The sequence below is a fragment of the Fukomys damarensis genome, unplaced genomic scaffold (genome assembly GCF_012274545.1).
Source record: "Fukomys damarensis isolate Sample0158 unplaced genomic scaffold, DMR_v1.0_HiC HiC_scaffold_37, whole genome shotgun sequence".
Taxonomy (NCBI): Eukaryota; Metazoa; Chordata; class Mammalia; order Rodentia; family Bathyergidae; genus Fukomys; species Fukomys damarensis.
The window spans coordinates 49,652,357-49,678,273 of NW_022900949.1; the positions used below are offsets into that span (position 1 = coordinate 49,652,357).

Below are 25,917 nucleotides of genomic sequence, written 5' to 3' on the forward strand. Positions count from 1 at the left end.
AAAATGGGAATCAAACATTCAAAATATAAGGAATGGAATGAAATGAAGAGTTCTTTTTTTAAAAGTATATATGTTTTCTCTATTATATTCAGTGGTGCTGGAGGTTAAACTCAGGACCTCATGCATGCTCACACTTACTAATGGACACCATCCCAAGCCCTGTTTAACTTTATGATCAAGTTATGTTGTTACCATAATAGCTTGCTATAATCAAAAGCTGCTTTTTGCAAGTTTTATGGGAACCACAAAGAAAAAAACTAGAGTACAGCGACCAAAATCATAAGAAATCAAAACACACCACTAGCGTGTTAACCAAGAAGACTATAAAAGAGGAAGAAAAAAAAAAGTTATAATGGGGCCAAAGATTTAGCTCTGTGGCACTGTGCCTGCCTTGCAAGCACAAGGTCCTGAGTTTGATCCTCAGTACCACATACACACACACCAAAACAAACAAACAAACAAAAACAAGTTATAAGATGGCTGTAGTAAGACTTTAAAATGGATAAAATCCCCCAATTAACAGACAGAGTGACTGAATAAAAACAAGACACAAGCTGGGTGTGGTCACACACACCTTGTAATCCTAGTTAGCTGGAAGGCTGGAATGAGATGATCAAAAATTTGAGTCTAATTTGGGCAATTTAGAGAATCCTGTCTCAAAATAAAAGGATGGGGTGTAACTAGGATATAGTTCAGTGGTATAGTCCTTGTCTAGCATTTGTGAGGTCTTATGATCAACCCTCAGTACCAAAAGTGTGGGAAAGAGACAACTATACAAAAGGTGAATCGAAGATATGGTGGTGAATGCTTAAATTTAAAAAACAGAAGTTAAAGATTCATTGTCAAGAATGATGGGAGATGGGTGAGGTGGTGCATGCCTGTAATCCCAGCACTTGGGAGGCTGAGGCAGGAGGATCATTGTGTGTTGAGACCAGCCTGGGCTACATAGTGAATAGTGAGTTCCAGATCAATCTCAACTACATAGTGAGACTTCTCAAAAAACCAAAATGATGGGAAGCTGGCCATGGTGGCACATGCCTGTAATCCTAAGCACTCAGGAGGCTGAGGCAGGAGGATCTTTGTCAGTTGGAGACCAACCTGGCCTACATAGTGAGTTCCAGGTCAGTCTCAACTACACAGTGAGACACTGTCTCAAAACACCAAAAAAGAATGATGCAATAAATATGTTCGGAAAAAGGGGAAATATTCTGAGTATTCTGAGGATTAATGGCAATGTGTCTCACTGTAATAAATCTTTAAACACCATATTTTATGATAACCTGAAATATTTACAGCAGCTTCTGTCAAAAATATGACATGTGTTCTCATCTACCTTATTAATTAGAGCAGGCACTCTATGACTTGGCACTTCCCCAAACTCAAATGACCACGAAAGGTAAACACTTTGAGTTGCCTCAAACATTAAGACAGCCATAACAGTGTAACTAATGACATTCACGAAAAAGAACTTCCATCATTGCTTCAGAAAGTGGCAAGAAGTACATGACAGTGTGAGGGAAATTAATAACAATATGTCTTTTACTGAAACACATTTTTAAAAATTTACCGTATTTTTTATCGCACATGTTGTTTAGAAGGAACTCATTTCACTGTTAAGCACATGTACGACTTAAATTCAAAGGATAAAATAAGATTTCATGCAATGGAACCCCAAATAAGGCAGAATTAGCCATGATCATATCAGATAAGTTTTAAAATCAAAAGTAGTTAAAAGAGACAAAGTTATTATATAATGTCTATTCAATAGGAGGAAAAAACAATTCTAAATATATGTAAGTATTAATAGATCTAAAGGGATAGATAGACTTCAATATAGTAATACTATGGAAATTTCATAACTCTACTATGCAACAGACAGGCCAACAAAGAAAAAAAGAGTTAAATTGTACCCTAGGCTGGGTGCGGTGATGCATGCCTGTAATTTCAGCACCCAGTAGGCTGAAGCAGGAGGATGGATTGCTGTGAGGACAGCCTGGGCTAGAGAGTGAAACCCTGTCTCAAAAAACCAACTCTTCAAAATTGTACCCTAGACCAAATGGACCTAACAATAATCTATAGAACATTCCATCCAACAACTGCAAAACAATTATTTTTCTTAATAGCATATGGAACATTCTCCAGGATAAATCATAGGAAAGGATACAAAATGAGACTCAACAAATTTAATAAACACTGAGATCACACTGGGTGTTTTAGCCATAAAACAATAACTTTAGGAATCAGTAAGAAAAACTTAGGAAAACAATGTCAGTACATGGAAATTAAACAATTTATTCCTGAATCCCCAGTGGATGAAGAATTAAGGAAAATAAAAATCTTGAAATGAATGTGTAAACTCAACATACCCAGAACTATGAAATACAGGGAAAAACAGTACTAAAAGGGAAATCTACATCAATCAGTGCTTACATAACCAAAGCAGTGAGACTCAAGTAAACAATCTATTACTGGGCCAGGGATTTTTAGCTCAGTGGCACCATGCCTGCCTCCCAAGTACAAGGTCCTGAGTTCAATCCCTGCTACTGATAAAAAAAACCCAAAACAAACCAAAACCCCAAAACAATCTATTACTGTATCTCAGAAAGTGAGAAAAGTAAGAACAAACCAAACCGAAAATTAGAACAAGAATCAGAGCAGAAATAAATGTAAGTTTAAAAAAATAGAAAATAACAAAACAGATAATTGACAGCTAAATTAAGATAGAAGAGTTAAATATGTAATCAGAGATGAAAATGTTATCATTACAACAGATGAAACAAATACAAAGCATTACTATAAATTATTACAAATATGTATATGCCAATAAATTAATCTGATAACCTAGAAGTCACAGACAAATTCCTGAACATATACAGTTTACCAAGGTTAACTCATAAAGAAACAGAAATCCTGAACAGACCAGTAATGAATAACAAGATGAGTGGTAATGAAGTCTCCTGAAGAAGAAAAGCCCAGCTCCAACCAAATGGCTTCAGGGATGAATAGTGCCAAACACTGAAAGAACCAATTCTGCTTAAATTATTCTGAAGTATTGAAAAGGAGGGAATTCTTTCAAATACATTCTACATGATCACCATCACCTTAATACCAAAACTTGAGCAGGACACAACAACAAAGAAAACTAAAGGTCAACATGCTCAATGAACACAAACACACAAATCCCCAGAGGCAGGAAATATAGTTCAGTTGTACAAATACTACCGAGTATGTGTGAGGTTAAATTTTCTATTCCCCCTCCCCCACTTTCCCCTTCTCTCTTAAATCTGAAACAAGACAAGGATGACCACTTTTATTCAACATTGCACACAAAAGAGAGAAAAGGAAAAAGGAAAAAGGAAAAAGGTGGTGGCATGGTGATATACGCCTGTATTCCCAGTATTCCAGAAGCTGATGCAGGATTGTTGAGTTCAAGGCCAGCCTGGGCTACATGGAACGTTCAGGGCCAACCTGGACAATATAGTGAGACTCTGTCTCAAAAAATAAAATTGAAAAAAAAAAAAGGTATATTCACCACAGTCAAGTAAGATTCATCCCAGGGATGCAAAACAGTTCAATATATAAACATTAATGAATATTAATGTGATAAAATGTATCAACAGACGGAAGAATAAAGACCATATGATCTCAATAGATGCAAAAAACACATGAGAAAATTCAACATCTTTTCACAATAAAACTGAAATAAATTACACACAGAAGGAATTTAACACAATAAAAGCCATATGTGATAAACCACAGCTAACATCATACTGAATGAGTAAAAGTTGAAAGCTCCTATTCCTGTATTCTGTGGTGCTGGAGATCAAATAATACAGGGCCTTATACACGCTAGCAAGTACTCTTATCATTGAGCTACATCATCCATCTTATTTTCTCTTAGATCTGGAACAAGACAAGGATGTCTACTTTTATTCACCATAATACTGGAAGTCCTAGCCTGACCAATCAAGACAAAGATATACAGAGCATCCTATTGGCAAAGAAGTCATCAAATTGTCACTGCTTGCAAAAGACATTATTTTACAAACATAGAAAACATTAAAAGACTCTTCCCAAACACTATTAGAATTTTTCTCCTTTTTTTTTGGTACCAGGGATTGAACTGGGGTCCTTACCTCCCCCTGAAAAAAGAAAAAAGGAACATCGACAAATGGTCCAGAATAGAAAGCCTGGAAGTAAACACAAGCCGTATGTGATAAACATACAATTCATCTCTCAATTCATTTTTAACAAAGGTGCAAAGAACACACATTGAAGAAAGAATGGTCTTTTTAACAAATAGCATCAGGAACATTGGATATCTATACTCAGAAGAATGAAACAACTCTTACATCTCAGTAGTTACAAAAATCAACTCTAAATGGATTCATTTAGAATCCAAAACTCTGAAACTACTATAGTCTATCCTTGTGGATGTTGAAATGGGCAAGGGTTCTGTGAATAAGACCCAAAAAGCACAAGAAATGAAAGGAAAAAGAGACAAATCAGACTTCACCAAAGACGAAAAAGAATCAACAGAATGAAGAGAATGGGACAAAATATTTGTAAACTATCCATCTGAGAGACACACTGGTTGTAGGGAATGGGCTGTAGGAGGAGAATGAAAAAGGGAACACAAGGTCAGAAAGATGGTGGACTGGTAAATAACATTAAATGAAATGTAAAATTGTAACTATAAAAAAAATTTATGAGGGGCTGGGGATTTAGCTCAGTGGTTCTGCCACCTGCCTAGCAAGCACAAGGACCTGAGTTTAATCCCAGGTACAAAATAAATAAATAAATAATAATAACAACAACAATAATCAAGAGCTACCATGTGATCTAGCAATCAAGCTACTGGGTTTATATCCAAAGGTAATAAAATCAATATGCAGAAGTGACATTTGTACTTCTATGTTTATTACTCACTATCTATAACAACTAATAAATGGAAACAACCTAAGTGCCCAATTTAATCAAGATGATATACTATTCCATCACAAAAAAGATGAAATCCTGTCATTTGGGATAACACGAATAGAATTGGAGATCATTATATTACGTGAAACAAGCGAGGCACAGAAACACAAGTACTGTATAATCTCACTTATATGTGGAATCTAAAAAAAAAGTTATCTCGGGCCAGGGATTTAGCTCAGTGGTGCTGCTGCCTGCCTTGCAGTGCAAGGTCCTGAGTTTGATCTCCAGTACCAAAAAAATAAAAAATAAAAAAAAGTTGATCTCATAGAAGGTGATAGTAGAATGGTACTTACCAGAGGCTTGGATAGTAGGGGGGGATAAGTATGGGCAGAGGTTGATCAATAAGAACTAAGTTATACTTTGATAGTAGTAATTAAGTTCTATCACACTACTCCACAGTTATGAAGACTACAGATAATGACAATGTATTGTAAATCTCTAAAAACTAGACAGGAGTCTGAATGTCTTCACTGAAAGACATGATGTCTGAGTAGACAAATATACTTAACGTAAACATTATATAATATATAACATACCAACATATCACACATTTCCTGGCTTGTGTTTAGATGTCCCCCTCAAAACCTCATGTGGTCATAGGTGGGGTTTTTCAGAGGTGACTGGATCTAGAGTGTGACACTGGAATTGATTCATGGTGCAATGCTAGGTTCAAGGGTACTAGAATTAAGGGTGTGAGTGTTGCCTGCCCTATGTAGTTTGGATAAAAGGGGCAGAATGACATCTTTAAGGTTCCTTGTTGCTTTGCTACTTTCTCTCCATCTGCCATGCTACCCTGCCTTGGAGCCAGACTAAGGACTGGAACCTCTACAAACTGTGAGCTAAGTAAATCTTTCCTCTCTTTAAACTTTGGGTGTGGGCATTTTGTCCCAGCAACAAGAGAAAAGCAGCTATGACATATCCCATAAATATGTGCAATTTCTGTTAGGAAATAATTAAAAATAAATTTAAATTTATAAAAAAAACTTTCTAATCACTCTATTCCCATAAATGCTCAAAATCTCTCATTATTGTATTATCTCACCTTAGTGGCTGAAATAATCTTATTTCTGTGCATGTTTATGTTGTGTTTCCCTGCAATAGAATATTAGCTTTAGAACACTATTGGACAGTATTATGGGCTTAATGAACATTTGTTTTTTTGGGTGGTACTTGGGACTGAATCCAGGACTTTGCAGTAAGCTACATCCCTGGCCCTACTATTATTTTGAGAGACTGTCTCTCCAAGTTGCAATACTGCTCAGGACTCCTGCTGGCTAGCCTCCTGTTTCAGCTTTGCAGGGTGCTGCAATTATAGACATGTACCATTATATTCAGCATCTTCTTGAAATAAGTAACATAAAACAAAATAAAACAAATGAAATTAATGTAGAAGTATAGACAGGGTCATACAATGGTTCAGCCAGTGTTCATGCATCTTTTTTTTTGGTACCGGGGATTGAATTTGTGTCCCTGTGCTTGGGAGGCAAGGCGCTAAAACCACTGAGCTAAATTCCCAGTCCCATGCATCTTTGAACTGTAGAACGAGAATCATTTCTACTTGATTAATTTCATTATGTAGATGCTAGGATGCTCAAAGTGGGCAGTTAAAAGAATAACTATATAAAAGCTGGAAAGAAAACTATAGTTCCTTAAAACTATCAAAGGTTAGCTGGGGGTGGTGCCACATGCCCGTAATCCCAGGACTTGGGAGGTTGAGGCAGGAGGATCGCTGGGAGTTCGAGACCAGCCTGGGATACATAGCGAGTTCCAGGTCAGTCTCAACTACATAGTGAGACCCTGTCACAAAAACAAAAAACCAACCAACCAAACAAAAAAACAACAACAACAAAAAACACACAAAAAACCCCCACCAATCAAAGGTTAAATTACCAGCAATAATTATATCTAGATGAATAAATTTTTTTCAAAAAACAAACACTTAAATTTCAATGGTATCATTATAAAAACTACTTCTATTGGAATTTGCAACTTACACAGTCTTTTTGTCCTGTCGGAGAAGTTTAGAAGAAAACTCACTTAGTACTTCAAGAAAAGCCAGATTAGGAGGTGGATAGTCTTGTCCTTTCTGATTTTGGTATTTAAAGGCAAACTCTATGCCATCCCTGAAGTAAAACAAAACAGAACTTTATTTTTCCAGACAGCCAGTTTAACAAAAACATTTGGGAAGGTAGTGCAATCATCATGGAAGGAATTAAAATTTGATAAATTCAAATGGCAAAATAATTGAATTTTTATAATTTTTTTTTACATATTTAATCATTTACAGTACAAATCTTAAGCTGAGAAAAACAGAAATAGCTATATAGCAACAAAGCTAAATGTCTGTATGTATTTCTTTTCTTTCTTTCTTTCTTTCTTTCTTTTTTTTTTTTTTGGCTTTTTGAGACAGGGTCTCACTATGTAGTTGAGACTGACCTGGAACTCACTATGTAGCCCAGGCTGGTCTCAAAATCACAGCAATCCTCCTGCCTCAGCCTCCCGAGTGCTGGGTTTACAGGCGTGGACCACCATGCCCGGCTTGTATGTATTTCTTGGTGGTAATAACATATGCTGGAAAGATGACAGTGTTGTCAAAAAATTCGCTTCTTGAGGTAGTCAAGATACCAAGTAACTGAATTTACTAAAGATTTTCTGTTACTCACTTTTCAGAGGATTGCATGGTCTTCAAACCTGTATTTCTCATAGCATTTTCTTACTAATACATCAGACAAGAATGTTATTACACTTTCCTTTGTATAGTTTAGAGAATGAGAAAAAAATAGGTAGCTTAAGTTTCTAATCTTTTTTTTGGGTGGTGCTATAATCCATGGTCTGGCATATGCTAGGCAAGTACTCTATCATTGAATTATGGCCCCAACCCAGTAATCAAACAAACAAACAAAATACTGCCCTACTAGTTTAGACTCTAAATGAGAGAGTAATGATTGAGGTTCTTACAACCTGAAAATTTTATGTTATTTTAAAAATGGGTTGAACAACAGTTATTTCAATTAACTTTCAGTAAACTAGATTCTGTGTAACAAAAAGTTTTTATTTATCTCACTCACTTGTGAAGGGTAGCAACTGCTTCTCGTGTCTTGATTTGGTCCAGCCCAAATGTAAGAGCAAAGCGCCGAGCCAATTCTTTAATGCCACTGACATGGGCAGATGTCCTGTCTAGGTTGGGACCTTGCTCTTGAACAAGTTCATTAAATAACTGGTAGAAAGAAAAAAAGAAAGGCAAGACCTACAGTTATGAAATTTTAAATTCTGTTTACTTTTAAAATAGCTAATATAATTTTAAAATGTGTGAAAGTTATAAAATGATGTAAATGTTTCTTTCCTTGCATTATTATTATTATTGTTTTTTTGTTTTGTACCAGGGATCAAACTCCAGTCCTTGCACTTGTGAAGCAGGTGGTGTCTTTCCTTACATTATTAAACTACAGACACTGTTCAGTCATTTACTGCTACTAATCTGAGTTCATTTTATGCTAGTGGTATGATTAAAAGAAAGGAATTTGTTTTTTTAATAATATATTTTAAAAAGAATATATTTTGAGAAGGGAAAAGGAAATATATTTACAGACATATACTATACATTTAAAATATCTATATATTCTGTTTATTTTTACATATATGCCAATATGAGAAATACAGGGTTCAGAATTTTTGTTTTTTCTTACATTGGAGCAACATTATTATTAAAAAATCCACATATATTTGTGTATATAGAGCTATGATTTTTCTCACCCAATAACAAAATTGTATTTTATTTGTTCAAACATTCTTATGCTGGGTAGTTTTATTATATATATGGTAAAAACTTTTTGTCAAGATAACAAAAACAAAACCCCAAAGTACTAAAATTAGAAACTGAACCATTTCTGCATAAATCTACCTTTTCTTCTATTGTGTGGCACGAACTGTCCAGACTTTCACAGAAAGCCAGTCCCCTCTTTATGTACAAGATAAGGAAGAAAATCATGTGGCTTTACCTACTCAAGAGTTTTTGCTCCTGTTCTAATTGCTTTCTCTTGTATCATCAACAATTCCTTTTCTACTAGATGCATGCATCTTAAAAATATCCCTAATTTCTGGATCCCATTTTATCTGCCAGCTAAGAATCCATTTCTCAGATTCCTTTTATGGCACAGGTACTGAACACCATATTGTTTACATCTGCTTTATTTACGGCTTCTTGTTTTAATTTTTTTTAACTTTGTTTTCCCTACTCCCAGCCCTTGGTAACCATCATTCTACTCTCTTTTATTTCCTCAATTCACTCTCATCACATCACTTAGTGAAATAGCTACTATATTCTAGTATGTTGTCCACCTTTTACTTGTTCATCAGCAATGCATTGGCCTGAACTAATTTTAGCACCATAATGAATTTTAGCACCATTAATCTCCACAGAGATTTTCAGATTTATGCAGATATAACTTTATAATTTTTACGCTTTGAAATGTTTTTATATTTAATATATAATAGCCTTAAACTTTAGAGTTTATATTTAAAGTACATTCATTTCACTGGAAAGTGAGGACATTTCATTGTAAATAAAAACCCAAGGATTTCCCACTACCAAATACCATTCTTCTCAACAAAGGTAACCAATGTAAAAAATCTGAAGATTTCCTGTATCAGTTTAGACATATATACGCATACATCTTTCTCATCCATTCATTCATTTTTTGAAACAAGGTTTCTCCAAGTAGTCCAGATTGGCTTCCAACACCCAGTGGTCCTCCTGCCTCAGACTCCTGAGTGCTGGAATTACAGATGTGCAACACTATACCTGGCAGTTTTTATTTTTAAATTGAAGTAAGATATTACAATGATACCCTGATAATCATTAGCTGGTTCTCAGAGGTACCATGAGTACCCAAAATGATGAGTATCAAAGTGTTCTGGCTGGTAAGAGAGTGAGTCAGGAGGCAATGGACTGTGACAAGTTCTAGGTTGTGCATCAAGTACCAAACAAACAGTGAGAACCAAGTACCAGGACAAACTTTCCACATCAAAATGCATCCAGTACTGGGCTGGGGATTTAGCTCAGGTTCTGCCACCTGCCTCATAAGTACAAGGTCCTGAGTTTGATCTCCTGGTACAAAAAAAAAGAAAAAGAAAAAAGGAAAAAACAAAACAAAACAAACAAAAAGCATCCAGTACCAAATCTGATGAGTTTCAGAACAGCTAGGTATCAAGGTATGATGGTAGTTATTCTGTTCTGAAACTTGCTATTTTCCATTTAATATCCTGTTCTGGAAATGTTTAATATCAAGGTGCAGTGGTGTGTGCTCATAGTTAAAACTACTTAAGATACCTGGGAGGCTGAGGCAGAAGGACTGTTTGAACCTAGCAGTTGGAGGCCAGGCTGGGCAACACAGCAAGACCTCATCTTAAAAGCCCCCAAGAAACAACAACAAAAAACCTATTTCGGTGTACCAGCTTACTTTCACTATTCCTCTACAGAAGAACATTTAGACTATTTCTAGATTTTTTTTTCTATTACAGAGATTGTGCAATGAAATATCTTTTTATTAATGAAACATCTTTTATGAAAATACTGTGTTGCACACCTACATGTATGTATATAGATATGCAGAGCAAAATTACTAATTTAAAAGGAGTATCTTAAAATTTGAAATATACTGCAAAACTGTCTTCTATGGACAGAGCAGTGTTATCTTTTAAAAAGGACTCTCCTCTACATTCTTACCAGTCATTTCAATTCATGGACTCTGCTCAATAATGATAAGTATCTCCTGTTTTACTATATAATTATTAATAAAGCTATGCTTCTCTCCATGTGTATTAAGTTCCTTTCTCTGAAAAATGCCTTTTTCTTTCTTAGTGATATGTAGGCTTTATTACATACGAAAATATTTCTCATCTGATCTTTTGTTTCCCGCCAGTACCGGGGAATGAATTGGGGCCTTTACACTGAACTATATCCCAAGCCATTTCTTATTTTTGTGATGGGGTTTCACTAGTCACTAAGTTGCCCAATCATGGCTCAAATTTATGATTCATTTGCCTCAGCCTCGAACAGTTGTAGGATTATGGGCATGTGCCAATTACAGTTGGTTTTGGTTTTCAAACTTTGTTCCAAGTGCTGATGGTTGTACAAAACTATTTAAGTTTATATAAAGAAATCAGTTTTTGCTTTCTAGTTTCTTTAGAAAGAGGATTTTACAAATATCCCTTTCTTTTGGTTGAGACAGGGTTGTCTTGAACTCACTGTAGCTCAGTTTTAAGACAGCTAATTTTCCATAGTCAGCTGACCCTTCACCACTTAGAGAATAATCCTCCTCCTTCCTCCACCGATTGCTATAAGACCATTATCAAAAATGAAATGCGGTGTATGGTATATAAACTTGTTAATTGTTGCAGGCTTGACATCTTTATTTCAACTTATTCCATGCACAAACCAGGAATCACATTTACAGAATACTGTATATCCAACATATTTTTAAATTTGGATAATACTAGTGTTATTTTCTCATTAAATGCCTTTTATATTTAGCTTAATTTTTTTATTTTTTATTTTCTCAGTTTGACAAAATAGGATTTGTCTATTCCAAATATGAACCAGAGGATTACCTTCCCAAAGAAAGAACACCTAACTTGTCTTCGTACCAGGGTACCCACATTATGGTGCTGATAAAATGTGCTAGTTTAAGTAAGATACCTTACACTAAGCATCAGAATTCTATTGTTTGAATCTCAAACACTATTCTCCCCCCACAAACATTATTATTTGAGTCTCCCTTCCCTCCCAATTTCTTACCTGCTGCAAACTGAGAATGAGAGTCTTGGCACACTGAATTTTATCAATCTGCCGGGTTTTACTTAGTGTTTCCTTAATAATATCACCATAATCATTGTAATACTGTGAGAAAAAGAAAGTATAGCTTTAAAATGAGTGAAATTTTATGATAAAGAATGAATGCTAAAAGAAAGTGCTTACTTTATCTTAAACCTAATAAGAATTAAAGATTTTGTTTAAATTTAAAAGAATACATATTTGATAAAATTTAAGATTATGAAGAGACTAGTACTAAAATAAAAAAGCTGGCAACATGTACCAATTACCTACAATGATTAACCCTTATGTACTGTAAACTCATACAAAATACCACCACCAAAAAGTAAAAAAAAAAAAAAAAGTTGGAAATTGCAGGAGGAGAGAAGGTGAAATAGATGAGAAAAATCCTTCATTCTAAGAGGATGAAACAGACACCATCTAAAAGGTGACAAATTAATAAACTTAACTTTATTAGAAACTGCCTGAAAAACTAAAACCAAAACAGTTAAAACTGCTTCCATAAGACTGAGTGTAAACTAGGATGAGTATATTCCCTAAAGGAGTACAATGTTTTACTCCTTAAAAGAGTAGTGTTTCCATAATCACTGTAAATGTCTTAAGATATGATTTGTCTGGCCCAGGAAAACAATTTGTTTGGAATGACTTGACATTTTCATTAGCTCTTCATTGAAACCTGGACCTCAGTTACATTTAACCAGTGTTTATCTTACCGTTTTTATTACACTTTGTTCCTTCTCAGGAAGCATAAAATTTGTTGAGCCCTAGTTTCTCCTAGTCATCTCTTTTTTTGTTGTTTTGTTTTGGGTACGGGGGATCAAACTCAGCACCCTGGGCTTGCAAGGTGGGTGTGGTGCAGTGCCACTGAGCTAAATCCCCAGCCCAGTCTCCTAGTCATCTCTTAACAATATTGCATTAATTCCAAGAAACAAGCTGTATTCAAAACTTTTATGCTTAGTATTTTCACACCTGTGTTCATCATAGGCTCTAACTTTTTTGAAGTATTCTAATAGCTATGACACTCTGATAGATAGCTTCGTGGTTTTCCAACTTCTGAGCATTAGCAATTCAGATCTAATCTTATAAAAGATCTGTGTATTCAGCTATGTTAGTGTCCTAAAATATTAAATGAAAAGTTAATCTGCTGTCCATTCCATCCCTAAAAGAGTACACTGTTTCCATGTTTTACTCCCTAAAAGAGTACAATATTTTAGGGAATGGTTCAAAAGAAAAATGTTAAAGGACATAGATAATAGAGTCCTGATTCTCCACAGAAAATAAAATTATATGGAAAAATTATAAAATTCTTTATAAATACTGGGGTGCCACTTTAGACAATTACATTCAGGATACGTGGAATCCAGGAATATGTAATTTGGAATAATGTTCCAGATGACTGATGCATAATCAAAGTAAGCAATAACTACTCTGAATAATATATCAATGAGCCTAAAGTTGAACCTAAGCAAGACTACTAAAGTAGTGCTTGTGATTACTTAGCTTACTTAGTCCCTATTCATCTATGTAAACCCTATGTAGACATGAGCCTTAGGAAGACTTCTCTGGTTCCTCTTATAACTCTCTTTCTATACTATATTTGGTATTAGTTTTGCAATTTGTACACGTATAACTACAAAAATCATGCTGAGGCTTTGTGGTTCAATACAAAAGAGCTATGCTTTGAAACTAGACAGTAACGTCAATTCCTAGTTTTTTTTTTTTTTTTGGTATTGGGGTCCTTGCGCTTGCAAGGCAGGCCACCGAACCACTGAGCTAAATCCCCGGCTCCAAGTTTTTGATACTTTAAGAATGTCTCAAATATAAATGGCATAGAATGAGTTGCAGATATTCAATAACATGCTATGATTTTGTTTATATTTGTATTTCACATCTTCTATTAATCTGTGAGCTCTAGGGTACAGAAATGATGTGATATATAAACCTCTGGCTACCAGTACAGTGCTCATTATATTGCAGGTGTTTAGCAAAATATGATGAATTAGCTACTACAGTTCAGTATCGCTTATCTGAAATGTTTGGGACCAGAAGTATTTCATTCAGATTTAAGAGTTTTTGGATTTTGAAATATTGGCAGACTTCATTGGTAGAACATCCCTCAAATCAAAGATACAGAATCTTAAATGCTCCCAAATCTGAATCTTTTTGAATATCTTAGTGCTCAAATATGTTTAGATTTTGGATTAGGATTAGAGATGTTCAATTTGTATATCATAATCAAACTCGATCATATCCCAACATGCATGAAGATATGCAAGTGCACCAAATAATACACTCAATATTCTGAACATAGATAAAACAGAAAACACTTCTCTGGTATGATGACAAGGTAGATACATGAAAACTGAGCACTGTTCTGTCCTATCTGTAACATGAAGTGTTCTGAGTACTGTTCTAGAAGGCTGAGAACAAAATGGAGCTTATGGAAAAGAAAGCAACCATGAAGTCAGTATGTTTTTCATTTAAGCTCTAGGAAATCAGAGGAAACCAGAGGCAATAGATGGAATGGCACACACTGATAAAGAGTTTATATTTAACATACTAGAGAGAAACTATCAGAAAATTATCCACAATATATAGGTCAAAGCTGTCAATTTTATTATCCATTCATTTCAATTGTACATTTCTTTGCCACTTAGAAGATGGAAACAAAAAATATGAAATCATACCTTCATGTAGTGTTTAAAGATATCTGCAGCTGCATGCATGTCAACAATATCATAAATGATAAGTTTGCTGAAGGCAGCAAGTAGATTCCTTCTTTTATGTAAGGCCTCAATTTTATTAGCTTCATCTTCTTCATCACCCTCTAACAACAGAAAGTTAGTTTAAATTTTGGTCCTTTATCAAAGTAAAACAATGTAGATAATCTACATAATGGAAAACTAGCTAATCTTATAACTTCACAAACAGGTACAACTCAGTTTTAGCTGAGACAAAAACTGTTCCACTAATAATTTTATTTTATTTTTTTAAAAGAAGTTTATTGGTCTTTAAATGGCTCAAATGGAAAATAAACGAATTGGGTAGTGGCACAAACTTAAGATATGTGATACATCTTTGTCAGTTGGCTTTATAGACTAATAACTTTAGAGTGCTATTTTGTTATCCATTTACTGATATTTAATAGGCACTAAGATTCCCTTACATGAGATTATTACAGCAAAGGAAAAAGATAAGCAAATCATATATAAAGACACTGCTTTCCCAAAATGTTTGTCAATAATAACACTGTCAACTTCTGTTTACTTTAAAAATGCTCTTCTAATTTCTAGATATTCCTCTATAGAAGAAAATTCTGAAAAATTTTGTGCTTGTCTCAAACATGCCACATTATTAGAAATAAATGTATTTTGCAAACTATACTAAGCACTTAGAATTCACTGGATTATCTAATCATAGAAAACATTCCCCATATGTCCAGAAGTAACATGAATTTCAGGTTCTGTATGACTCTGTTTAGTTTTAGGGTTCTTTCTTCTCTTCTTCACAGGTATATATTCACAAAAGAATTTATACTCTCAGTAATTTTCCTTCCCTTTTATTAATTAGTGCTGTTGTAAAGCATCTGTGTTTTGAGAAGTTTGCAATCTTTATGCTTAAGAAGCAAGTGAATTTTGTCTCCTGAGATTAATAGACATACTCTGCTCCACTGTCCAGTATTTTCTGAAATACTATTTAGATTTTTAAGAAGTATCTGTGGGGATTAAACCCCACAAATCTGCCTAGCAGATGCTAAGCAGCTACTCTATACCACTGATCTATAACCCCAGCCCAATTAAAAAAAATTTTTTGTTTTTGGTACTGGGGATCAAACTCAGGACCTTGCACATGTGAGGCAGATGGTGGCACCACTGAGCTAAATCCCTGACCCCCCCATTTTAAATAGTATTAAATAGATGTGTGGATCAGATATGCCTCTTACATTATTTTCAGAGCTTAGGTCATCTACTTCAAAATAACCTAACTAGTTCATAGCTAATCATTAACAATTTGGTCTAATTTTGCAAAATTACTGTTTCACTCAGCAAATTTGACTAATAATTTTAGGTTTGGTAATCTTTCGGCATTTAATATCTTAAAATTGTATTTTATTTAAGTAATATATGACAACTACTCAGGAATAGAAAAAGAACCTTGATGCTTTTGTTTAGAAAAATAGTGACCCAGGGCCAGGGATTTAGCTTAGTGGTTCCACTGCCTGCCTCACAAGCACAAGCTTCGATCCCCAGTACAAAAAAAAAAAAAAAAAAAAAAAAAAAAAAAAAAAGGTGCACCATAGAAAACCAGTGACTCTGGATGCAGCCAATTAAAAACAGCATCAAACTAGGCATGGTGGCATACGCCTGTAGTCCCAGCACTCGGGAAGCTGAGGCAGGAGTATCCCTGTAAGTTCGAGACAAGCCTGGGCTACATAATGAGTTCCAGGTCAGTCTCAACTACATAGTGAGACCCTGTCTCAAAACAAAAAAACATCAAGCCAAGTATAAGTGAGAAATGACAAATGTATATGACCATCTATGACACTGACAGTATCCAAGGTGAAGATTGAAATCTACCAATATTTCTGTGAATGTGAGCTATTATATGTTATACTTTACCTACACCAAGAAATATTATGGGGCTGTTAGAAACTTTGCAATAAGACAGGGAAAAAACTCTAAGGTATTTACAAAGGAGAGAGATATTATACACATTTTCATTCTGGCAGTTTGTAAAATACATAAATATTAAATTCAAGGAGAGAAATCTCAGTAATTTTTAGGACTGAATTTAATTTTTTCCCTCTTTTAAGGTTTGGTAAAACAAGATAAATACTGACAAGACTGTAGCTATAAATACCCATGCTCTGATTCTCCTCATCCTGGTCAATGAAAACATGATCCATCACGAAACTCAGCAGTTCAGACTGAAGTCCTGTATCTGGATTAAACACCAAAGGCTGAAGGCCCTCTCTGCCACCTGTCATTAATTGGTGGCTAAAAATCATCAAGAGATCACAGAGTAACATGAAAGCCTAGAATGTAAAGGAAATCCATCAGCAAAATAATTTATAAATATAAATACAACTACAAACATGTTAAAAAGTGCATGTGAATTACTACGTCAAAAATTTAATGTAGTTCAACAGCAATACCACAATATAAGTATTTAATTCCACCCTCTGGAACCTTTGATTTCCCAACCTGATAAAACTGCTTTTTCTCACTGAACCCTGATCACATTTAGGACCCTCTCCCATCAAATCTATTTCTTTTCCTTGGCTCTGACTCAAAAACAGTCAACAAGAAATTTTTACTGGAGTCTTGTTTTCAAGACTTGTTTTAGCTTGTGTCTTTTAATTAGAGAATTAAGACCATTTACAATCAGAGTTACAGTAAAAAGGTATGTACTAATTCTTGTCATTTTGTTTAGAAATGTTTGAGTCTTTCCTAATTCTCCAAGCTTCTCTATTTTTCCTCTGTATTTTCTGCAATGTTGGTTTAGTGGTCATAAATTTCATTAATTTCTGTTGTCTGTCAGTCAAGACATTTTGACTTCAACTTTTTTTTGGGGGGTTACTGGGGATCAAACTCGGGTCCTTGTGCTTGCAAGGAAGGCGGCGGAACCACTGAGCTAAATCCCTGGCCCTTGACTAGAACTTTTAAAAAAATGAATTAAATTCAATGATATAAACACAAAATTGATGTAACACATTGTGACATGTTAGAAATCATTAAAGTTTTCAGATTAAACTCTATAATTCAAAGCATGTTATTTAAAAAAAATCCCTATAAACTAATCCCAGTTGTCTTTTAAAAAAGCTAATGTTAAAATTATCCAACAATAGACTTACAACTTAATTCAAGACCATTAATAGAAAAAACAGTATCCAAAAGCCTCAAAAGAAATTTAATTGTAAGGTAACTGACAACACATTTCAAGAAAGCTAAACTATTACAGTTATGTTGCCAAGTTTTTCCTATTAAATACATAGTGTGAAATAAGTATGTGTCATCCCATTTGTGATAAATGAAAGATTCTGTTGTGCTATTACTGAGAATTTCAAAACAACCCATTAAAACTCCTTCTCTAAAATTTTATTTCTAAGGAAAAAAAACAGAACTCTGGCATTTATTTGGGTATGGTATGTATCTGGTCACCTAACTCTAGCAAGAATCATGGTAGTTCATGCCCTCACTGCACAACCATAAAAATATATAAGTTAAGATATTTAGGAAGTGCTATTTGAAAAGAGGAAAGCTTACATACATATAGTGCATGTGTATATTCATTAGTATAGATCAGTGGCGGTGAACTTATGGCATGCGTGTTGCTTACTCTTCCTTTAAGACAAAAGATGTTAATGTATGAGTTGTTTTTCTAAACTAAAACCTCAGTATTCAGGTTTAATTGTAGTGTTGGCACTCTGTGATAAGTGAGCTCTGGGTTGTAGTTTGAGCATTTTTCTCTAAACTTTCACTATCACTGATGGATATACAGAGTCCACAAAAAAATGTATATATATCAAGAAAAGGGGCAACCACTTTCTGGTCCCCTTTCTGTCTCTCTTAGACAGAAACTATCTTTCTCTCAATAAATATTCCTACTCTTAAAAATATAAATAACCAAATGATGCTAAAACATAAATATAAATATTTTAACAATTGAGACATCATGAGATTAATACAAGTTACGTTTGGCCTCTACAATTATAAGAGGTGCTCAAAGTGTTGGCCATTAGCTACCAGACATTTATTAGTATGGCAAACTGATGAAGTATATACACATTAGGGGCGGCACTCCTCCATATATATATATACATACACACACACGCCAGAACATAGTATAATTAAGCTTCTAAATACCAAAGTTGGAAAAAATACACCTTGAAAGCACAATTAGAATTGTTAGACTATTTCTCATTAGAAACTATGGAAGTTAGATGGTAGTGGCATAATGCTTTTAGTGATGAAAGGGGATATAGATATATATATATATATACACACACACATATATATATACTTTATTTTATATTTTTAAATAGACAGAGTCTCTATGTAGTTCAGGTTGGCCTTGAACTCACTATGTAGCCCAAAGTGGCCTCAACTCATAGCAATCCTCCTGCGTGCTGGAATTACATACATCTAGCCTGAGGGGAATATTTTTTATTCAGGCCATTTTGGACATGACCAAGCAAGTGTGATAGAAAACACTAGATTTTTGGTTTAAATGGCCAGAGCTGGATAGTTTTAGAGACAGTAGTTACAGCTGGGGTTCTAAAAATTTAAAGAATAAGATTTAGGGAAGATCACCTCTGTTTCTCTTTGAAGTTAAATGCTGACAAAGGAAAACTTGTGACAATCTATATTGTTTCAAATTCAAATTTGACAAACATATTGTTTCATATAAACATACTCCCTAAAGTATAATTAAAGAAATAGCTTACAAAAATCACTTCATGGAAACAGTACTTTCCTGAGCTTCTCTATTTTTATACTGTGCCCCCTGCCAAAGGATGAAGAAATCTATTCAAACACAGAATATTCCTTATATGTATCCTGACTTCTACACCAGTGTCCAAGTACAAAGACTCAGGAATTTCTTGCCCTCACAGACCTGATCATATTATCAAATCCTGAAAAAGGCTCTTTCCTGACATACTGTACCCCCAGTGTGTGTATTCCAGGACTCCAAATAGTCAGAGGGCAGCTATTTGGAAGGGTGTTGTTATGCTTTGGGTCTAGATGTGCCCCCAAAGCCTCATGATTTTTCAGAGGTGGCTGGATCTAGAGAGTATGATCCCCGGGATTAAGGATGTGCTAAACCAATACACTGACTGGTTGGTACTGCCATAATCCCAGAAGTCTGGATAAGATAAAAGGGACAAAAAAGATGCTCTTAAATTCCCTTGCTTGCTTGCTGTTCCTGTCTTCCACTACCATGAACTGTTGCTCCTCTGCCATGTGCCACCCTGCCTTGGATCCAGCCGACTCTGGACTGAAACTTCTACAGTCTGAGAGCTAAATAAGCCTTTTCCTCTGTAACTCTGTGTATCAGGTATTTTGTGTCAGCAATGAGAAAAGATAGATGATATAGAGTTTGGACAGGTGGGCGAAACTGTTCATATGAACACATGAGAAGGAGTCAAAGGTGAGATGAGGTCATAGATTAGCTTCTTAGACTCAATGTTGTGGCACAGAATTCTTTTTTTTTTTTTTTAATTGAGTTTATTGGTTCTTTTTAGGTACACAGTAATGGCACTGAATTCTTAAGAGTCAAAAATTCTAAATTTGAACTTGGTCTTCTAGGTGATGACAGTATAATTGTCAAAGTACAAAAATAGAATATACTTATATAACAAGATTGTTAGCATTATAATTTAAAATATTTATACATTTATATGTACTGTTGTTAGGTCCCATTAAGTATTAGGGATAGACATACATGCTAAGAATTACCATATAAGTTTTTATCTTCTTTATGTTCAGCAATACATTTGTGTTGTTTTCATTGAAAGTTTTTTTTTCTTTTTTGGTACCGGGGATCCAACTTGGGACCTTGCGCTTGCGAGGCAGGCGGAGGAACCACTGAGCTAAATCCCGGCCCTCATTGAAAGTTCTTAACTGATAATTTCTTACCTGTTCTTTCACTGGAGTATTAACATTAGATAGGCACTGTTGGCAAACAGCCAAAAAGGATTTCACTGTTTTCCGTAATACCAACAAATCCTCCTGTAACATATTCAAAGATTCAAGCATGAATTAACATTATCCTAGCAATCTGCCCCCCAAAATAATAAAAAAATAGCTAAATTGGTTTATTGTGAAAAAAATTTGTAAAGCTAAATTTATCACTGGGAATCAGACAATATAATTATTCTGTAGTATCTGGCCTAACGGAAAGAACAGCAAAACTGACAATACCAAACATTCAGTTCTATTTAGTAATGGAATGGTCAGTGCAATTGTCCCCAAGAGATTTTCCTTTATAAATGTGGTTTACTTAGGCCAATATTAAAATTGTTAGTCATGTCTACATCTCTAAGTAGAGGTAAGATAATCAAGTATGACGGCACAGTGAATAAAATCATGTAAGGAATGTGTACAGAACAGTATAATCTCAACAATGGAAAAGGTTGGGGGAAGAAAGATAAATCTTCATTGCAGTCTGGGTTTATTTTAAGATTGGTTAGGTGAATACAATTAATTAAATGGCCAAATAATATTCCATAGGCAACATATGAAAATTATAAAGGAAGATTTCCTTTTCCTTCCTTTTTTTAAATTGGTGCTAGGATTGAGCACATGGCCTTGTATGCTAAGCACATACTCTAGCAGTGAACTACAATACTGCTACTGAAAGGAAAGTTAAATTTATCACGCAACTACAATGTGTCAGGCACAAATTTGAGGGTTTACTGTTATATAATTTGATATTTATATATATCTATTTATATAGATTCTATCACCAGGCTGGTGGCATGTGCCTGCAGTTCCAGTACTTGGGAAGTTAAGGCTGAAGGATCAGTCAGGCCTAGGAGTTTGAGACCAGCCTGGCAACCTAGAGAACCTGCCTTTAACAAACAGATACAGAAAAAAAAACCTCTTCAAACAAACAAAAAGAATATCCAGCTTCTAAAAAGTAGTTATAACAAGGGTTTGAAACCAGGACTATTGGTATCATAGTTCATCTTCTCCTAACAAATGAGCAACACACATGCAGATAATCCAGTACTATATTGATATTTACCACAGTAACAAAGAGTAACTACCTGAGCAAAAGCACATGTAGAATTCATTTTATTTATTTTATGATACTATGAATTGAATCCAGTGCCTTCTCACTGAGCTAACATTCCCAGACTTTCATTTTTAAATTTTATTTTGAGACAAAAGTCTCACCATCTCATTATGTTTCCCATGCTGGGTTCGAACTTGTGATCCTCTCTACCACAGCCTCCCAGAATGTCTGAATCAGATGTGTGTTCCACTACACCTGGCCTAAAATTTACTTTTAAAAACTTCTATTAAACCAAAATTCTTTAAGCTATTCTGTTTTGTAGAGATGATAGCACTTACTGTTTTGGTATCTTTACAACCCAAATAATGATACTTCAAAAATTGTACACATTTCCTTTTGCTAACCTGAGTGCAAATATTTGGAAAAAACGAGCTCATTTTGCGCAGAAGAGTACACTTGCATTTTATCAAGAATACTGTCTGGAGGACCTTAAATATTTCTGCAGATGAATATTCAGTAACAAAACCTCAATATTCCTTGAGTTTCTTTAATTTCAAACATTCATGATATATTAGGGAAAACAAGTGAGTACAAGGAAGATACAATAGAGGGTAAAAAGTGCTTTGTTAGGAGGCAGCATGGGCACTATGCTGGAAAACCCAACTCAAAGTAAAGAGCAGTTATAAAAGGGTTTCAAAAGAAGGTAACATGTTCTGAAGCTAGGCCTAGAAAAACAAATACAATCTACTGAGAAACGATCCCAGATAGGACAGAGTGTTTGAATACTTGGGGAAATTAGTATTAAGTGCATCTGGTGCATAAACAGGAAAGAGAATGGCAAGAAAGCAAGCCAAAAAAAACAGGATCAATTTCTAGTTTAGATGCAAAGCCATTTAAAATGCCATATTAAATCATCTGGCTAACTGATGATTATAAGGAAATACTGAGGAAAGATTTTTTTATCATGGGTGCCAATATTTTCTGTACAGGTCTCATATTCTAGAGATGTGTATGGTGGTACATGCCTGTAATCCCAGCACTCAGGCTGAGGCAGGATAATACTTCAAGTCTGAAGTCAGCCTGGGCTACACAGTGAGTTCAAAGCAAGCCCAAAGTACATAGTGAGATCTTCTCTCAAAACATAAAAATAGGGCTGGGGATTTTAGCTCAGTGGTTCCAGTACCTGCTTGGCATGCCCAAGGACCCGATTCAGTCCCTGGTATCCAAAAAAAAACCAAACAAACAAAAACAAAACAAAAATCATATTCTAAACAAAACGGAGAATGATGTGGAACAGCCAGTTAAGGGTAGACACAATCTTTTGTTGAGAGTTTACTGTGTATACCAAGTACTATGTTCATAAGTATAAATCTTATAATTTCTGTGAAATAAATGATGATATTCCCATTTAACAGACAAGAAAAGTACCCATAAATTCTAAACAATAGATAAAAGATCTAAACAGAAGGCTGTGTACTACAAATGAAATATATATTTGGCCTCTGTCCATTTTCTGCCATACAATTCCTAAAATCGTTGGACTTTCCAAAGTGTTGTGTCTTTTTGTATTCTAATGAGTTAACTGATCGTTGGTATCCCCAGTATAGCTTCAGGATGGGATTTGGTAAATAGAAAGACAAATGATTAGAGGGGTAAGCCTTTCAGCATTACTCCTCAATTTCCAGGGAGTGGAGGTTGAGTTGGTCACCAATGGACAGTGATGCAGTCTAGCACACCTAAATAATGAAGCCTTCATAAAAGCCCAAATGGATTAGTTTCAGGGAGCTTCCAGAGGCAGGTGATAAACCTGAAGAAGGCATGGAAGGTCCATATCTCTTCCTTTAAAAGCTTCAGCCCATCTGTCTCTTCATTTGGTATATCATATCCTGTACAATTAATTAGTAAATTTAAATAAAGTGCTTCTGTAAATTCTGTGAGCCACATAAACAAATTAATCGAACCCAAGGAGGATGTTGAGGGAACCCCAGTTTGTAGTAGGTCAATTAGAAGCATAAGTAAAACACTGTGGGCCTTGGGACTGGCTTTGGAAGTGGGAGGCAGTATTGTGGGACTGCACCCTCAATTTATGAGAACCAACATTATCTCCAGGTCAATAATATCAGAAATGAATTACGAGACACTCAGCTGGTGTCCAATGCAGAATTGACTGATTTCCAGATAGAACTGCTCATACTTCTGAGGTTACATAAGTATTTTTGTGAAGTAGGTGAAAATAAAGATAGGCAGAAAGGAGACAAAGAAACTGTAGCTTTAAGATGTGATCAGAGCTATCCAAGGTTACCCACTCATTTATTCCGTAGGCCTGTTTGTTCTTTCTTCCAGGCCTATCACTCCCCAGTTTGAGAATCTTAAAGAAAGTCCCTTATCCCCAAAAGTTACATCAAAGACTTCTGTTGTGGAGGCTGGGGACTGCAGTGCAATGGTAGAGTGCTAAGCTATCATGTTCTAGGTCCTGGGCGCAATCCCTAGTCATGTACGCGTGCTCACAAGCACAGACACACACACACACTTTTATTTTCAAAAGAAATAGTATATAAACAAAACTATTAAATTGGGTACAGCCCTAAACTTCAAATACATATAGTTTATATTTTAGCACAGCTGATAAAAGTTAATTTTTGTTTTAACTCATTATAGGGCAACAACCTGATGTTAAAAGAAACAAAGACATGGCACATAACTGATAAATGATTTTAAAAATGTTTTTAGGCAAAACATCTTAGATCACACATCTAAAAACTAGCCACCTGCCTGACCATCTAGCTAGCTCTTTTATATGCTGGCCGGCCGGCCTCCCCTCCATGCTTTGTGTGTGTGGTGCCCTAACTCTGCCCAATAAATCATTCTATGCCTCTCACTGATGTGTCCTGAAAATATTTTCTGTGATACATGTGGAGAATACATTTGGGCTAAACTGAGGTCCCTATCTCCTTTTTAGAGGTAATTCCTTGGACCCTCTCTAGTAAGAACAGTATAGGATAAACTGACTTTGGGGTTTTCCTTACTATTCCTACCCTTTATGGCAATGATGGGATTTGCTACAACAGCTCTGGATATGGATACTTATGATTTGTTAAGAGAAAGTGTGAAAGGGTGGAAGAAAAATAAACTATGACCACTGGATGACTACCTAGCCACTCATGATAAGAAACTGCAGCTTTGCAGCATTCAGTTACTAGTGAAATTTATAAATATGGCAGATCCAACTCCCAAAGGGTTGAGATGTTAGATATACAGGAAATGCAAAAGAATAAGAATACTAAACACAAATCCCTTGGTTATCATTATCTATAATAGCCAAAACAAAAGTAAAAGAGAGGTAAGGGGAAAAAATGAGAATTAAGACTTGTCATGTAGAGGAACAAGATCCCAACAATGAATGTAACTATACTGTATCCCTAAAATGTACCAATAAACTCAATTAAAGCTGAAAAAGAAAAAGAATACTGATCCAGGAATTGAGGCTAGACCAATCTTAGATGTCACATTATCTGAGCTCAGGCCACTAAAAAATTAAAGGAAAAAGAAAAAGAATACTGATCCAGGAATTGAGGCTAGACCAATCTTAGATGTCACATTATCTGAGCTCAGGCCACTAGCCTCAAAGCCACCCACCCACAAAGGGTAAGATTATTCAAGAACATGGGAAAGTACCTGTAAGACCTTTTGGTTGCCACAAAAGGAGTTAATGTTAGGGGAGTGCAAAACCAAGAAATTACTGAGAACAAAGGGAAGAGTATAAAGGAAATGTTTTACTTTGTAAATCAGTATCCTTAGCTTCCCAAACAGATTTTGAGAATAACTAATTTAGAAGCAATATATCTAGATTTAAATACTATAGATTGGGAGACCATGTCTGGGTTGATGCAAGGCCCACTGCTCACTAAGCAATAATCATGGATGACTACATCTGATCTAGACACACAAGATGTTATTTGCAAGGGAACAGCTAGCCTGTTGAACTAGATAAAAGCCATTGTTAGGTCTGTTAATTCTGAGAAGAGAGACTGTTCAATTCCACTAATAAAATGTCATAAAGAACACTTCAGATGAAGCAGCCAATATGCTTCAGATGCAAGCCATAGACTAGCTTTAAAATGACTTCAATATTCACTAGCTGAACATGCCCATTATTCATGTGATGGCAAATACTGTGTTTACTGAAACCCTTTTATTGTGGGAACCTTGCATACATCCTTACTGCTGCAAAACTGAAAAAAGAGTTCAGGAGCCTGATCAGCTTTGCTGTTTTAGCTTCCCTATATGGGTCTTACAGATGCTATTAAAAAAAATCCAGGCTAGGGCCAGAGATTTAGCTCAGTGATGCCACTGCCTGCCTGTCT

General features: G+C 35.2%; 1 protein-coding gene across 4 annotated transcripts in view; it reads right to left on the reverse strand.

Moving 5' to 3' along the window:
* Positions 1 to 25,917, reverse strand: part of Stag1 (stromal antigen 1) — a 366,592-nt gene that overhangs the window by 19,437 nt on the left and 321,238 nt on the right. For all 4 annotated transcript variants that reach the window (XM_010625514.3, XM_010625515.3, XM_010625516.3 and 1 more), the window contains 6 exons: positions 20,452 to 20,544; positions 16,673 to 16,847; positions 14,500 to 14,639; positions 11,777 to 11,878; positions 8,049 to 8,197; positions 6,975 to 7,103 (listed from right to left, as the gene is read on the reverse strand). In XM_010625514.3, coding sequence (XP_010623816.1) covers positions 6,975 to 7,103; positions 8,049 to 8,197; positions 11,777 to 11,878; positions 14,500 to 14,639; positions 16,673 to 16,847; positions 20,452 to 20,544 — 788 coding nt within the window. The remainder of the gene's footprint in view (positions 1 to 6,974; positions 7,104 to 8,048; positions 8,198 to 11,776; positions 11,879 to 14,499; positions 14,640 to 16,672; positions 16,848 to 20,451; positions 20,545 to 25,917) is intronic.